The sequence below is a fragment of the Capricornis sumatraensis genome, chromosome 10, assembly GCF_032405125.1.
Source record: "Capricornis sumatraensis isolate serow.1 chromosome 10, serow.2, whole genome shotgun sequence".
Lineage (NCBI taxonomy): Eukaryota > Metazoa > Chordata > Mammalia > Artiodactyla > Bovidae > Capricornis > Capricornis sumatraensis.
Genome location: NC_091078.1, coordinates 53,626,698 through 53,642,384, shown reverse-complemented (window position 1 = coordinate 53,642,384; position 15,687 = coordinate 53,626,698). Strand labels below are relative to the sequence as shown.

The 15,687-nt window shown below is 44.0% G+C and overlaps 1 protein-coding gene across 2 annotated transcripts in view; it reads right to left on the bottom strand.

The window, feature by feature from the left end:
• PDCD6IP (programmed cell death 6 interacting protein) overlaps window positions 1-1,813 on the bottom strand; it is a 74,482-nt gene extending 72,669 nt beyond the window's left edge. For both annotated transcript variants that reach the window (XM_068981613.1, XM_068981612.1), the window contains exon 1: window positions 1,530-1,813. In XM_068981613.1, the coding sequence (XP_068837714.1) occupies window positions 1,530-1,738 (209 nt within the window). In that variant the 5' untranslated portion in view covers window positions 1,739-1,813. The remainder of the gene's footprint in view (window positions 1-1,529) is intronic.
• Between the last annotated feature and the right edge of the window lie 13,874 nt (window positions 1,814-15,687).

The window sequence follows — 15,687 nt, the reverse complement described above, 5'->3', positions numbered from 1 at the left end:
CTGGAGTGGTGGACTGCAGTCCACCAGGCTCCTCTGTCCATGGGGATTCTCCAGGCAAGAGTACTGGAGTAGGGTGCCACTGCCTTCTCCACTTTCAATACTACTAGTCAAAAATCCTCACTGAACGCTACTCAGGTCTAGGTAAGAATTGCTTTGGAAATATTCTTAAGTATGTTAATATAAAGAATGTCTAAGCATTCATAGGTTAACTTTTTAAAAAGCTTATACTAAGTATCAAGCTAATGATCTTTGAAACCCGAGTCTTATCATTTAAAATTTACCACCAAGGGGTCGTAATCTATTCAGTACCCTCCTTCTGTAAAACTGACTCCATAATAATGCTACTTTAATCCATGCTGCACGGAGAAGTTAAACCAGCAGAGTGACTCAGAGGAGGGCGATTAGGCCATTTCCCACCATTGCACATGGGCACAAGCCAATCCAATCAGAGGCTTCCGTGGACTTTTGCCAGGGCGCAGGAGAAAAGCACTCTTGTGTAAGATCCTGACTATTAAGACCACCGTAATTACAGGAGAGCCAGTGGCCATCTCTCCGGATTACAGGAAGAAAGCTCTCCTAAGAGGAAAACATCCTGGAGGCAGAATCATCTCCAGGAATGCCTAAAACTAAGGAAGCAATATCCGTCGCTTTTTCAGTTAGTGAGTTTAACCTGAGCGGCTCCTACTTGCGTCCTAACATAGCTGTGTTTTTCCTGTGAACTGAGACTACATTAGACACAGGAAATGTGATTAAAAGGTGGGCGAAATAATTTATTTTAACTATAAAGTGCTATAAAAATGTCCTGCCATTCTAACTGCAAAGTTCTACAGAAAAAGACTCTCATTAAATACATCCTGAGTTCAATAAATATTTACTAAGATAACAAATTTACTCCATTATGTGCATACCTGTTTGTGAACAAACTGATTAAAAGGAACCTATCTGGACCGTTCTGTCATTCAAGTTTAAATTTTAAATAATGGCAGCTCCTAACCAATGGAATTCTCCATCTGTCGTTAGGCTGCGATGAACTTAGGAAGAGGGCTCATTTCAAAGTGGACAGTATGGAGTAAGTAACAAACGTTGAGTTCCAGAGCCCCAATTCTGCCACTTCCCTCAAGCCAATTACTATTATGAAATTCCAACCTGGCCAACAAAGTTTGGCGGTGAGGCAAAAATGGAGGAAGGGAGGTGTCTCACAGACAACCTCCCCCCCCCAAAAAAAAAAGTGAAGAAAAGTAGTTCTGAGTAAATGTGGCGAGAGAGAGTGAATACGTGGTGGACCGTTCCTCGCGGGTGGCCGGTGGACCGGGCCCCGGAGGACCGAGGACCGCGGCGGAGAGCCAGGGGAAGCGGGTAGGGTCACCGGGGCCTGCAGCAGAAAGGAACGCAGACCACACCTACGCGCCGGGCCGAGCCGGGGTGGGGCGGCCGGCCCGGCCGCGGGTGTGAAGGAGTCAGGAAGGGCGGAGGAAGTAAGGCAAGCGGCAGGCGGCCGACAGCCTTCCCCTACCCGGCCCCAGGCCCACCTCAGCAGCGTCTCGAGCGCGCCCTCGTGCTTGTCCAGCGGGCGGCCGAGCGCGGCGCGCCGCAGCTTGCTGAGCTCCTCGGCCGCGCGGCAGTACTGGGCCTGCTCCTCCCCGCCGCTCGGGTACGTCTGCTGGATGAACTTCACCAGCGGCTTGGCCAGGTCCACCTCCGAGGTCTTTTTCAGCTGTACTGAGATGAACGCCGCCATGGCGAGCGCCTCGGCCGCCCTTCGGGCCAAAGACACCACGGGACGGCGACGAGGGTCTAGGCGCGCGGACTACCGGGCCGGCGGCCGGGCGGACTGAGCGGCTGACGGACGTGCGCTCCGCTTGCGCTTCGGGTCCGGGCACTTCCGGGAGCTCCGGCGCAGGCGCACTCGGCGTGCCGCCCGCGGTCACGTGAGGGAGTCGGGGAGTCGGGGAGTCGGGGAGTCGGGGAGCCGGCTGCTCACCTGGGCCCCACTCGTCCTGGGCTGAAGGTGCCAGCCTGCCCCACCTGTGGAATTTTCTCTTTCCTTCTACTGCTTCGGCAATTGGGCCGAAAAATTACTTGCGTAAAAATGACTTCCTGCACTCGAACGATTTCCCAGGGAAGTACTCCTATTACGGGCACTGACGCGAGTTTGCGGCCACGTGCCCAAGACCCGGCTGCTTCAGGGTTATTGTGACCTATGGTGATTCAGTCGGCGGCGTGCTTTGCACAGATGCTGTGTTCACAGTGAGTCGAACAGGCAAGGCCCTTGCACTTGTGCAGCTTACTGTCAGGTATGGACACAGATACTAAGGCGGACCAAAAAAGTATCTTGGGGGTCTTCCCAGATGGCACTACTGGTAAAGAATCACCTGCCAATGCGAAAAAAGTATCTTGGTACGAAAAGCAAGGTGCTCAACAAAGGACAATATACGCAAGGTGAAAAGACAGCCTTCTGAACGGGAGAAAATAATAGCAAATGAAGCAACTGACAAACAACTAATCTCAAAAATATACAAGCAACTTATGCAGCTCAATTCCAGAAAAATAAACGACCCAATCAAAAAATGGGCCAAAGAACTAAATAGACATTTCTCCAAAGAAGACATACGGATGGCTAACAAACACATGAAAAGATGCTCAACATCACTCATTATCAGAGAAATGCAAATCAAAACCACAATGAGGTACCACTTCACACCAGTCAGAATGGCTGCGATCCAAAAATCTGCAAGCAATAAATGCTGGAGAGGGTGTGGAGAAAAGGGAACCCTCCTACACTGTTGGTGGGAATGCAAACTAGTACAGCCACTATGGAGAACAGTGTGGAGATTCCTTAAAAAATTGCAAATAGAACTACCTTGTGACCCAGCAATCCCACTGCTGGGCATACACACCGAGGAAACCAGAATTGAAAGAGACACATGTACCCCAATGTTCATCGCAGCACTGTTTATAATAGCCAGGACATGGAAACAACCTAGATGTCCATCAGCAGATGAATGGATAAGAAAGCTTTGGTACATGTACACAATGGAGTATTACTCAGCCGTTAAAAAGAATTCATTTGAATCAGTTCTGATGAGATGGATGAAACTGGAGCCGATTATACAGAGTGAAGTAAGCCAGAAAGAAAAACACCAATACAGTATACTAACACATATATATGGAATTTAGAAAGATGGCAATGACGACCCTGTATGCAAGACAGGAAAAAAGACACAGCGGTGTATAACGGACTTTTGGACTCAGAGGGAGAGGGAGAGGGTGGGCTGATTTGGGAGAATGGCATTCTATCATGTATACTATCATGTAAGAATTGAATCGCCAGTCTATGTCTGACGCAGGATACAGCATGCTTGGGGCTGGTGCATGGGGATGACCCACAGAGATGTTATGGGGAGGGAGGTGGGAGGGGGTTTCATGTTTGGGAACACATGTAAGAATTAAAGATTTTAAAATTAAATTTAAAAAATTAATTAAAAAAAAATAAATAAAACTAATGAGAAAACACGGAAAAAAAAAAAAGAAAAGCAAGGTGCTTGGGATGTAGGGTATGAAGGTCCCTCCAACGAAGCTAGTTTAAATAATTACAATTATTAAATAATTAGAGACAGCTTTTCTAAGGAAGTGAACTTTAAAAGACCTGCAGTTTGAGGGACTTCCCTGGTGTTCCAGTGGTTAAGACTGCATGCTTCCACTGTAGGGGGCTCAGGTTGGATGGAAGATGCCAAGTTAAGTGGCAAAAAAAGTTAATAATAGTTATATGAAGTATTTTTTTTAAAAAAGGGCGTACAGTTTGATAAGATGCTTGACGTTAGGAGGAAGGAAGAGAAACGGAGAAAGTAGTGGCTGGGGAGAGTCTCCCAGACCACGGGGCAAAGGTCCTAGAAGGCAAGTACTTCGGCTTCCCATGTTCAGGGAGTGGAAACAGCGTAGCAACAATTTTAAAAAGCAAGCAGAGACTGGAGGAAATTAAAGTGGAAGAGTAAGGCACCAAATCTTTCAGACCATTGTGAGCCAAGTTGAAGAGTTGTAATGTAGAATAAGTAGGAAGCTATAAATGGCATTTAAGCAATGGTGACATGATACCATTCATGTTTAAAAGACCACCCTGTGCATCAACCTCGTTGGGTGTCGTATGAAGTATACAATATCCTCATCTGTGATCTAGTCCAGTCAAAAATGTTTAACTTGACTCTCTCAGTTCTTTGCATCTAACACAATTTATGAGAAACGCAGGGGATAAAAGAGCAAACTAAATGATACCATACAAAGTAACCAAGCAAATCCAGAAGGTGGAACATTGTGCAGAAAAACTGGTCCCGTCTCTTTAAAAATTTAGAGTTGAGGGGAAAAAGCCCCTGCTCTATAAAAAGAAATATGAGGGACATAGGGTCCAGATTGAATCCTGATTTGAACAGACTACCTATGAAATTTCAGGACAACTGAAGAAATGTGAATATAGATGGACTGAATATGAGCTGGAAACACAGTGCCATGGAAAGGTGGAGTTGGTTAACTGAAAAGGGCAGGTCACAAAACAATACGTATGTTACAATATCTCATTTTGATTACAAAATGCACATATGTGTATTTATGTAGTATGAAAAAAGATCTAGAAGGATTTTATGTAAGTTGTTAGTGTTGCCAAAACTTGGCCATCTCTTCATAGAGACAGGGAGACAGATTTTTGGGGGAAGTAGAAGGAGTAGCTTGTATTGCTTTGCCAGGCAGAGGGAGCCACAGTGGGTTTCTGCCATCAAGACTGTGTGGCCCACTGTGGAGGGGGTAGTGAGGAGTTTTACAGTGGCTAGGGAGCAGGGTGTGATCAGCTCATGGACAGTTCTTGGACTAGTTGACATCAAGGTGAAATTTCAAGCATCATCAGTCCAGTCTAGAGCCCATGTTCTTGTGGTCAGCAGTTTTCATCTGGAGGGAGTCTGCTTCCTGTTACAAAATTTAGGAATATGTGTCAGGCCTTTATCTATATCTTTCAGGAAACTTGTGAGTTCAGTGATTCTGCCATGTGGCTGCATTATAATCTAAATTGTTACCAGTTCCCCAGCCCAATAGCTATTCTTTGTTTCTACATCTTCACATCTCCCAATCATTAACTCTGGAGTCAGCCTTTTACTTCAAAAGAAAATGATGCAGGGGCTTGTACACAATTTCATTAGCAGCTGTACTCTTTGGAAGTGAAAATGTTTACATATTTTTATTTTTTATTTTCTTTATTTTTGCTATCTTTTTGTGTAATATTTTTAAATTCATTGATTTATCTGACTGTGCTGGGTCTTAGTTTGAGGATCTTTAGTTGTAGCATGCATAGTTTCAGTTGTGACATGCGGGATCTAGTTCCCTGACCAGGGATCAAACCTGGACGTGATGCACTGGAAGCACAGAGCTCCAGTCACTGTTCAGTTCAGTCGCTCAGTCGTGTCTGACTGTTTGCAACCCCATGAACCGCAGCACGCCAGGCCTCCCTGTCCATCACCGGCTCCCAGAGTTTACCCAAACTTACATCCATTGAGTCAGTGATGCTACCCAACCATCTCATCCTCTGTCATCCCCTGCTCCTCCTGCTCTCAATCTTTCCCAGCATCAGGGTCTTTTATATGAGTCAGCTTTTGCATCAGGTGGCCAAAGTATTGAAGTTTCAGCTTCAACATCAGTCCTTCCAATGAATATTTCAGGACTGATTTCCTTTAGGATGGGCTGGTTGATCTCCTTGCAGTACAAGGGACTCTCAAGAGTCTTCTCCAACACCACAGTTCAAAAGCATCAACTTTTCGGCGCTCAGCTTTCTTTATAGTCCAACTCTCACATCCATACATGACAACTGGAAAAACCATAGCCTTGACTAGATGGACCTTTGTTAGCAAAGTTATGTCTCTGCTTTTCAATATGCTAGGTTGGTCATAACTTTGCTTCCAAGGAAATTTTCCTTCCAGTCACTGTACCACTGGGGAAGTCCCCTTTTTGTGTAAGTTTTACAGTATATATACTGCTTTTGTTATAGAAGTTTGTTTGGCCACAATTTCTTTAATTTTTTAAAATTTATTTCAGTTAAAATGTTCTGGGTTAAAATAAATAAAATAATCATGTAGAGAATGTATTAGAGGAAGGTACGGTAGAAGCAGAGAGCCAAATCATAAGACCATTTCAGAAATTCAGGCATGAGATCATGAAAACTAGCATTAACGGTAGTGAGCCAGGCTCCCAGATTTGGGGCCTGAACCTCTGAGCTGTCAGTGGGATCATTGCCTGATATATTAAAAAACAAAAAACAAATGAGAAATTTCTTGGCAGTCCGTGGTTAGGACTCCGCTGTCACTGCCTAGGTCCCAGGTTTTTTCCCTGGTCAGGGAAGGAAGATCCCAGAAGCCCCATGACGTGACCAAAAAGAAAAACGAAAAACTGATGGATAATCCACTGATGGGCTCAGAAGATGGAAAGTGTTTCTACCAAGCCTTCAAATGGAGTCCCTAAACTGACAATTGGGTATATGAGATTCGAGCTCCAAGAAGACATCTTGTTTGGGAATCAACAGTGAGCATACAAATTAATCATAAACCTCTGGGACTAGAAAGGAACACAAAGGAACTGAAATAGATCAGAAGCTGTGCTGGGCTGTGCTTCGTCACTCAGTCGTGTCCGACTCTGAGACCCCATGAACTGTAGCTCAATACGCTCCTCTGTCCATGGGAATTCTCCAGCCAAGAATACTGGAGTGGGTTGCTATGCCCTCCTCCAGGGGATCTCCCCAACCCAGGGACTGAACCCAGGTCTCCTGCACTGCAGGCGGATTCTTTACTGTCTGAGCCACCAGGCAAGCCCAGGAAGGAACACAAATCAAAATAGATCAGAAGCTGTCAGGAAATATAATACCAGATTATGGTTTTTTTAAGATAGAAATAGAGTATTTTGTACACTGGCTGACAGGACTGATGCACTGGGGAGAGGATGAAGATTCAGAAGAGCTGAGGATGATCAAAGGAGCCAAGTGCATGAAAAGAGGAGCAGAAAGTGTGACCAGAGCAGGGAGGGTCTAAGAAGAGGGATTAACTGTCAGAAAGGTGAGGGATGTGTCCTTTGTTGAGGCAGATGGAGGGAAAAAGGAAATGAACATTGGTGTGGTTGTCTGGCATTGATCCCGGGAAGATTAAGTTGATCGTATCTGATAGAACCTGATCTATGTCCGTATGTCTCTCCAACTTTGTGTTTTCTGCTTGTTCCTCATTTATTCCTGTCCAGTCACATTGGTCTTAGTTCCTCAAACTCTAAGATCTTTCTTTCCTCATGTAACCTGGAATACTTGACCCCTTTCTTCATGTGCTGGAAGAAATGCCTCCTCTCCAGCATACCATCTAAATTAGAACCCCCACCCCTTGTTAAGGTCCAACTCAGCCATTGTTTATTCGCTTCATAACACTTATCTCATAGCAAGTATTTTGTTACTTGATTTGATTTTTTCTGACCATTATATAAGCTCTTTAAGGGCCAAACATTTTTGTGTGTGTTTGTGTTCTATTAATCTCCAGCTCTTAGCACTTGGTAGGCAACTCAGTGAATATTTTTGAATGAGTGAATGAGTTTCACTACTTGCAAAAAAGAAAGAAAAAAAAGTCAACTATCAAAATAACACTTTCCATGGACTTCCCTTCAGTGGTTGGGACTTCATCTTCCAATGGAGGGGTTGCAAGTTTGATCCCTGATCTGGGAACTAAGATTCTCACATGCCTCTTGGCCAAAGAACCAGAACATAAAACAGAAACAATATTTTAACAAATTCAATAAAGACTTAGAAAATGGCCCATATTAAACATACACACACACACACACACACACACACACACACACACTTTGCCCTCAATAGCCTGTACCCTCATTTATTAGGCATTAGGCCAATGGCCAAAGAAGGAGGGTATATAAGCATAGGCCAGCTAATGGTCTGATAATAAACAATTTCAAAAATCTCAGCATCTTAACATAACAAACATTTGTTCCTTGCTCATGCAGAGTCTCCTGTGGACCAGCAACTCTCCAGGGTAGGTAGCTGTCCTCTAAGCAGTGTCTGTATAGTTCAGACTAGTTTGATCCTGCAGTTCATCCGTCTCACCATGAAACTCATTTCAAAGGGGCAGAGGGGACTTGTCACACCAGCAGCTGTCCACTGCCTCAGCCCTTTCACTTCCATTACCTTTCATTGGCTAGAACGCCTCACATGACTCCATCACACCAGGAGCGGTGGTCTTTTGTATGCCCACGAGGGCCCAGAAAACTGGATGTTAGGGAGCCCTAGTGATCCTTTCTGAAGATGTTTCACTGCTTCCAAACTCACTTACAATAACATTGATTTTCCATGTGTGTAATGCTAGGTCACTTCAGTCATGTCCAACTCTTGGCAACCCACTGGTCTGTAGCCCGCCAGGCTCCTCTGCCCATGGGATTCTCCAGGCAAGAATACTGGAGTGGGTTGCCGTGCCCTCCTCCGGGGGTTCTTCCCGACCCAGGGATCGAGCCCGTCGTCTCTAATGTTGCCTGCATTGGCAGGCAGGTTCTTTACCACTAGTGCCACCTGGGAAGCCCTCTGTGTAATGAAACTCCATACAATTTCTTACAGTGTATCCACAGTGTAACATTTTGGGGAATATTAAATCAATAAATTTTTCCTGCCTGATGATCCCTGGTTCCGGTCTGGCCCATCATTACCCCCACTGCTGAACTAATGGAAATCATCCTCTTTGGACAGACAGAATCCTGCTGAAAAAACCTTTAAGTTTCAAAATAGAGTCTTTCAAGTCCATGTTGAAACAATAGCCTGAAAGTAAGTGCTTGTGGTTTTTGGAAGAAGTGGAAGCCTTGTGGAGGAGAAAAGAAGCTTATAAAAGCCAAGCCCAGAAGACTGTAAGAAAGAGTTTTTATAGTAAATGAGAGAGTAAATAGGGCAAGGATTTGATGTAAAGAAAGTCCATGCAATGCAAGAAAGAGAAAGCCCTTTTTGTTGCTGAGAGGAGGAGTCTAAGAAAGTGAAGGGCAGAAGGTAGAGGAGGTGTCCTCACTTCTTTATTCAACACTCTCAGGGTAAACTTTTAAAGTGTTGCAGCGGGTCACAGGAGGTGACTTAGAGGGAAGGAGGCATGGAATAGAAATGTTCAAATAGACTTGCTGAAAGCAATAACATTAAGGATAGAGGGAACTTTCCTTGGCAGTCCGGAGGCAAAGACTCATCACTTCCACTTCAGGGGACATGAGTTTGATCCCTGGTCAGGGAACTAAGATCCCACAAGCCCCATGGCATGACCAAAAAATATATTTTTTTTTCCTAAAACCAAAAAAATTAATAGCTTAAAAGAGCAAATCAGCCACACAGGCAGAAACATAATAAAAATAACAACAGAATAAATATAGCACAGAATGATATGGCAAATTGAGATCAAACCTAACAGTCATGTAATAAATGTAATTGGGTTTAAAGCAGCATCGAAAGAAAAAATATTTAGATTGAATCGAAAGGAAAACCCGAATGTGATAGATTGTAAAAACTGGCTACGACTTCTCCCTTCAACTATGACTTTGCAGCGTGGTGTTAGAGATCATCTCATCGAGAACTGGAGTCTGTTTCTCCATCCTTCTGGAGAAGGAAAAGGCTACCCACTCCAGCATTCTGGCCTGGAGAATTCCATGGACTGTATAATCCATGGGGTCACAAAGAGTCAGACACAACTGAGCAACTTTCAGTTCACTTCGCTTAGCTATCCTTAAGTCCCGGTTGTTGATATAAATTGCTTCGGCCAATAGAGCATTAGTAATTGTGACGCAAACAGACACTTCAGCCCTCGGAGCTTGTCCTTTCTGACTGAGCTAGAATCGTGTCCTCCCTGTGTGTAGGCTAACCTGCTGCATTATGAAAGACGGGCCCAGTCATCCCCCTAGCACTCACCAATGGTGTGCTAATCATCACGTGTGGTGTGCTAAGTCACTTCAGTTGTGGCTGACTCTGCTACCCCATGGGCTGTAGCCTGCCAAACTCCTCTGTCCATGGGATTCTCCAGGCAAGAATACTGAAGTGAGTTACCATTTTCTCCTCCAGGGGATCTTCCCGACCCAGAGATCAAACCATAGGATTCTCCAGGCAAGAGTACTGAAGTAGGTTGCCCTTTCCTCCTCCAAGGGATCTTTCCCACCCAGGGATCTTACCCGAGTTTCTTACATCTCCCGCATTGGCAGTCGGGTTCTTTACAATTAGCGCCACCTGGTGAATTAGGGTATTTTTAGATCATTTGGCCACCAGCCACCCCACAGCTGATGTTAGTTACTGACCAAGCCCGTCAGTTTTGCTGAGCCAGCCTAGACAGCAAATGCCCAACCCACAGAACCATGAGCTAAACAAATGACTCTTGTTTTAAGCCACCAAGTTTCGTTACAGTTTGTTGTGCAGCAAAAGCTAACTGATACACCAACATGCCACATACAAGCTACACCTAAAACAAAGTGGTTCAGAAAGGATAAATAGAAATAGGCAAAGATACACCAGCCACATGAAAACAGTAAGAATATAGAAGTTCTTATCTTGATATCAGACAATTGAAGCCAAAAAAAAAAGATTTAAATATGATTAAGGACACTTCATAATGCTAAAGAATAAAATTGTCCAGAAAAAAAAAATGTACCTAAAATGACATATAGCTTTTTAATACCTATGTATCAGGTAACCCAAAATATCTATGTATCGAACTAATAAATTTCAATCTTTTGGTCAAATGCTTGGATAGTTAAGAGAATTAAAAGGAATATCACTCAGCGATGATGCAAAAAAGACACATTTGGAAGCAAGGTAGGAGGGTTAAATCCACTCTGAATAATATGTAATACTATGTAATGTAAAGCAACCTCATTTTAAGAGATGTGGCCTTGAAAATTATAGGGCGGATGAAAAAGTATATATTTTCCACTTTGTGGTTAGGCTGTATTCTCTATAAAAAGTAATATTTGCCTTTGGGAGATGGTGATTCAACAGTCCCCTGTAGCACCTTTCATAGAAACGAAAAGAATCTCATCTACAACTCACAGTAACCTGGAGTTAATTTCCCTACCTTGTACTTTGTAGGATCTGAGTAGTCCAAGTTCCCCACCCTGCCCTCGCCCACCACACTCCCTCCCAGGGTCTTCCGCTAGCCCTGTGGTTCTCGACTTCGGGTAATTTTGCCCTCAGGAGATGTTTAGCAATGTCTGGACACACTTTTGGTTGTCACAACTTTCGGGGTAGGGGAGTGCTACTGTCGGATAGAGGGTGGAGGCCAGCGATGTTACCTCCCAACACACAAGATAGCCCCACGCAACAAAGAGATGTCCTGCTCAAAACATCAGTTGTACCCAGGGCGAGAGTCACTCTTGAAAAGTGTGTGGTCATGCAGTCAACCCGCTGTATCAGTGCGTTCCTCATCTATGGATTCAACCAATAGTAGATTGAAAATATTTGGAAAAAATTTTCCAGAAAGTTCAAAAAAAAACTCGGATTTACCACAATGGCCACTGTTTACATAGTGTTTACGTTGTATTAGGTATTATGAATAATCCAGAGATGATTTAAAGTATATGGTAGGGGAATTCCCTAGTGGCCCAGTGGCTAAGACTCTGTGCTCCAGGGCAGAGCATGCAGGTTTGATTCCTGGCATGGAATTAGAGTCCACATGCCATTATCTAAGAGTTCGCATGCCAAAACTGGAAAGATCCTGGATGCCCCAAAGAAGATCCCACCTGCTGCAACTAAGACCTGATGTCAAACAAATACATTTTAAATTTTTTTAATAATTATTAAATAAATACTTTTAAAAATAAAGTATATGGTAGGATGTGCATAGGGTAAATCTACACCATTTTAGATGAGGTACTTGATCATCTCTGAATTTTGATATACATGGGGGTCCTGGAACCAATTCTCCATGGATACTGAGAGACCACTGTAATCTGGTGGACTTTGAGGTTATCCTGCTTCTCATATACCCTCACCCATTCCCCTTCTCTAAGTATCCTGGTCCTCACCTGGGTATCCTCACTTCTCTCTATGTCCTTTTTTCTTTTGTCCTTTGTCTTAGTCCTTAATGGATAATGATGTGGCTCAGGCCTTAGCTCATTACTGCAATCCCATCCTCAAGCCCCAGTAATTCAGAAAAAAAAAAAATTGACCCAATTCTGGCTGCTGAGATATAAAGAGGTTTGTCAGAGGTCTCAGAAAAGGAAAGTTCTTCGCTATTTTGAGAGAATTTCAGAAAGTGACCTTTCCTTCCCTAGATGTGGATGAGGGAGCATGTTTCTGTACATCAGGGTTCTTTCTTATCTGCAACAGAAATGAACTGTGTATAGTTTAAGCAGAAAAGAATGTATTAAAGGATATGTTGTTGTTGTTCCGTTGCCCAGTCATGTTCGACTCTTTGTGACCCCATGGACTGCCGCATGCCAGGCCGCTCTATCCCTCCTCATCTCCTGAAGTTTGCCCAAGTTCATGCCCATTGCATTGGTGATGCCATCCAGCCATCTCATCTTCTGACGACCTCTTCTCCTTCTGCCCTTAGTCTTTCCCAGCATCAGAGACTTTTCCAATGAGTCAACTGTTAGCATCAAATGACCAAAATACTGGAGTTTCAACTTCAGCATCAGTCCTTTCAGTGAGTGTTCAGGGTTGATTTCCTTTAAGACTGACTGGTTTGATCTCCTTGCTATCCAAGGGACTCTCAGGAATTTTCTCCAGCACTAAAGTTTGAAAGCATCAATTCTTTGGCGCTCCATCTTCTTTACGGTCCAGCTCTCACAACCGTACATGACCACTGGGAGGACCATAACCTTGACTATATGGACCTTTGTCAGCAGACTAATATCTCTGCTTTTCAACACCCTGTCTAGGTTTGTCATAGCCTTCCTGCCAAGAAGCAAACGTCTTGTGATTTCATGGCTGCAGTCACCATCCAAAGTGACTTTAGAGCCCAAGAAGAGGAAATCTATCACTACTTCCACCTTTTCCCCCTCTATTTGCCGAGAAGTAGTGGAGTCGGATGCCAAGATCTTAGGGTTTTTTTAATATTTAGTTTTAAACTGGATATCAGTTCAGTTCAGTTCACTCGCTCATTTGTGTCCAATTCTTTGTGACCCCATAAACTGCAGCACACCAGGCCTCCCTGTCCATCACCAACTCCCAGAGTTTACCCAAACTCATGTCCATTGAGTTGGTGATGCCATCCAACCACCTCATCCTCTGTCACCCCCTTCTCCTCCTTCCCTCAATCTTTCCCAGCATCAGGGTCTTATCAAATGAGTCAGCTTTTGCATCAGGTGGCCAAAGTATTGGAGTTTCAGCTTCAACATCAGTCCTCCCAATGAATAATCAGGACTGATTTCCTTTAGGATGGACTGGTTGGATCTCCTTGCAGTCCAAGGGACTCTCAAGAGTCTTCGCCAACACCACAGTTCAAAAGCACAAATTCTTCGGTGCTCAGCTTTCCTCACAGTCCAACTCTCACATCCATACATGACTAATGGAAAAACCATAGCCTTGACTAGATGGACCTTTGTTGGCAAAGTAATATCTCTGCTTTTGAATATGCTGTCTAGGTTGGTCATAACTTTCCTTCCAAGGAGTAAGTGTCTTTTAATTTCATGGCTGCAGTCACCATCTGCAGTGATTTTGGAGCCCCCAAAAATAAAGTCTGACACTGTTTCCACTGTTTCCCCATCTATTTCCCATGAAGTGATGGGACCAGATGCCATGATCTTCGTTTTCTGAATGTTTAGCTTTAAGCCAACTTTTTCACTCTCCTCTTTCACTCTCATCAAGAGGCTTTTTAGTTCCTCTTCACTTTCTGCCATAAGGATGGTGTCATCTGCATATCTGAGGTTATTGATATTTCTCCCAGCAATCTTGATTCCAGCTTGTGCTTCTTCCAGTCCAGTGTTTCTCATGATGTACTCTGCATAGAAGTTGAATAAGCAGGGTGACAATATACAGCCTTGACATACTCCTTTTCCTATTTGGAACCAGTTTGTTGTTCCATGTCCAATTCTAACTGTTGCTTCCTGACCTGCATACAGGTTTCTCAAGAGGCAGGTCAGGTGGTCTGGTATTCCCATCTCTTTCAGAATTTTCCACAGTTTCTTGTGATCCACACAGTCAAAGATTTTGGCATAGTCAATAAAGCAGAAATAGATGTTTTTCTGGAACTCTCTTGCTTTTTCCATGATCCAGCAGATGTTGGCAATTTGATCTCTGGTTCCTCTGACTTTTCTAAAACCAGCTTGAACATCTGGAAGTTCACGGTTCACACGTTGCTGAAGCCTGGCTTGGAGAATTTTGAGCATTACTTTACTAGCATGTGAGATGAGTGCAATTGTGCAGTAGTTTGAGCATCCTTTGGCATTGCCTTTCTTTGGGATTGGAATGAAAACTGACCTTTTCCAGTCCTGTGGCCACTGCTGAGTTTTCTAAATTTGCTGGCATATTGAGTGCAGCACTTTCACAGCATCATCTTTCAGGATTTGAAATAGCTCAACTGGAATTCCATCACCTCCATTAGCTTTGTTTGTAGTGATGCTTTCTAAGGCCTACCTGACTTCACATTCCAAGATGTCTGGCTCTAAATGAGTGATCACACCATCGTGATTATCTGGGTCATGAAGATCTTTTTTGTACAGTTCTTCTGTGTATTCTTGCCACCTCTTCTTAATATCTCCTACTTCTGTTAGGTCTGTACCATTTCTGTCCTTTATTGTGCCCGTCTTTGAATGAAATGTTTCCTTGGTATCTCTAATTTTCTTGAAGAGATCTCTAGTCTTTCCCATTCTGTTGTTTTCTACCGGATATATTGAAGGATATATCCAGTGGCTAACACTCCAAGCTCCCAATGCAGGGACCCTGGGTTCAGTCCCTGGTCAGGACTGAACATGCCGCAACTAAGAAACAGTGCAGCCAAATACATAATTTTTTTTTTTTTTAATATCAGGACCTCCATGGAATCTCTGAGACAGCCAGAGAATCCTAGGACACAAGGCAGAATATGTCCTATTGCTCCAGAGAAAACACTACTGCTTCCCCACTGTGTGCAACCCTGCTGGTAGAGAATGTGGGACCGTTAGGGATCACACCTGAACCCCCCCCAACTGCTGCCCCTGAAGGTAGTCCTGTCACCTCTGCCAGAAGAGTCTGTGTGGTTTTCATCTTCATGTCACCAAGAACCATTTGGGTATATTAGTAGAGCTACAAGAAAGCCTGGGAAACAGAATTTCTGAATTCTGCATTGGTGAAGCAGGAATCAAGAGATGGAGAAATTCCCAACCCCAGGAAAGGTTTCAAAGGTGCCTTGCAGGCAATAAGAATGCATATGTCCACTATGCCTTGGAAGCTGTTGGCAACCATCTTGTGGCCTTGATGGAGAGTCAACCTTCAGATGAAACCGATATGCCAGAGGTCAGAAAGGAGAGCCAGAGGGAAACTGGGTCAACAGTGATGTCACTGAGATGCTGAATCAAACCAGAGCTAAGTCCACCCTATGTCTTGAGATCTAGATCCATGACCAAGTAAACCCCCAGGATTCTTTAAACTGAAGGCAATGGCACCCCACTCCAGTACTCTTGCCTGGAAAATCCCATGGATGGAGGAGCCTGGTAGGCTCGAGTCCATGGGGTCGCTGAGGG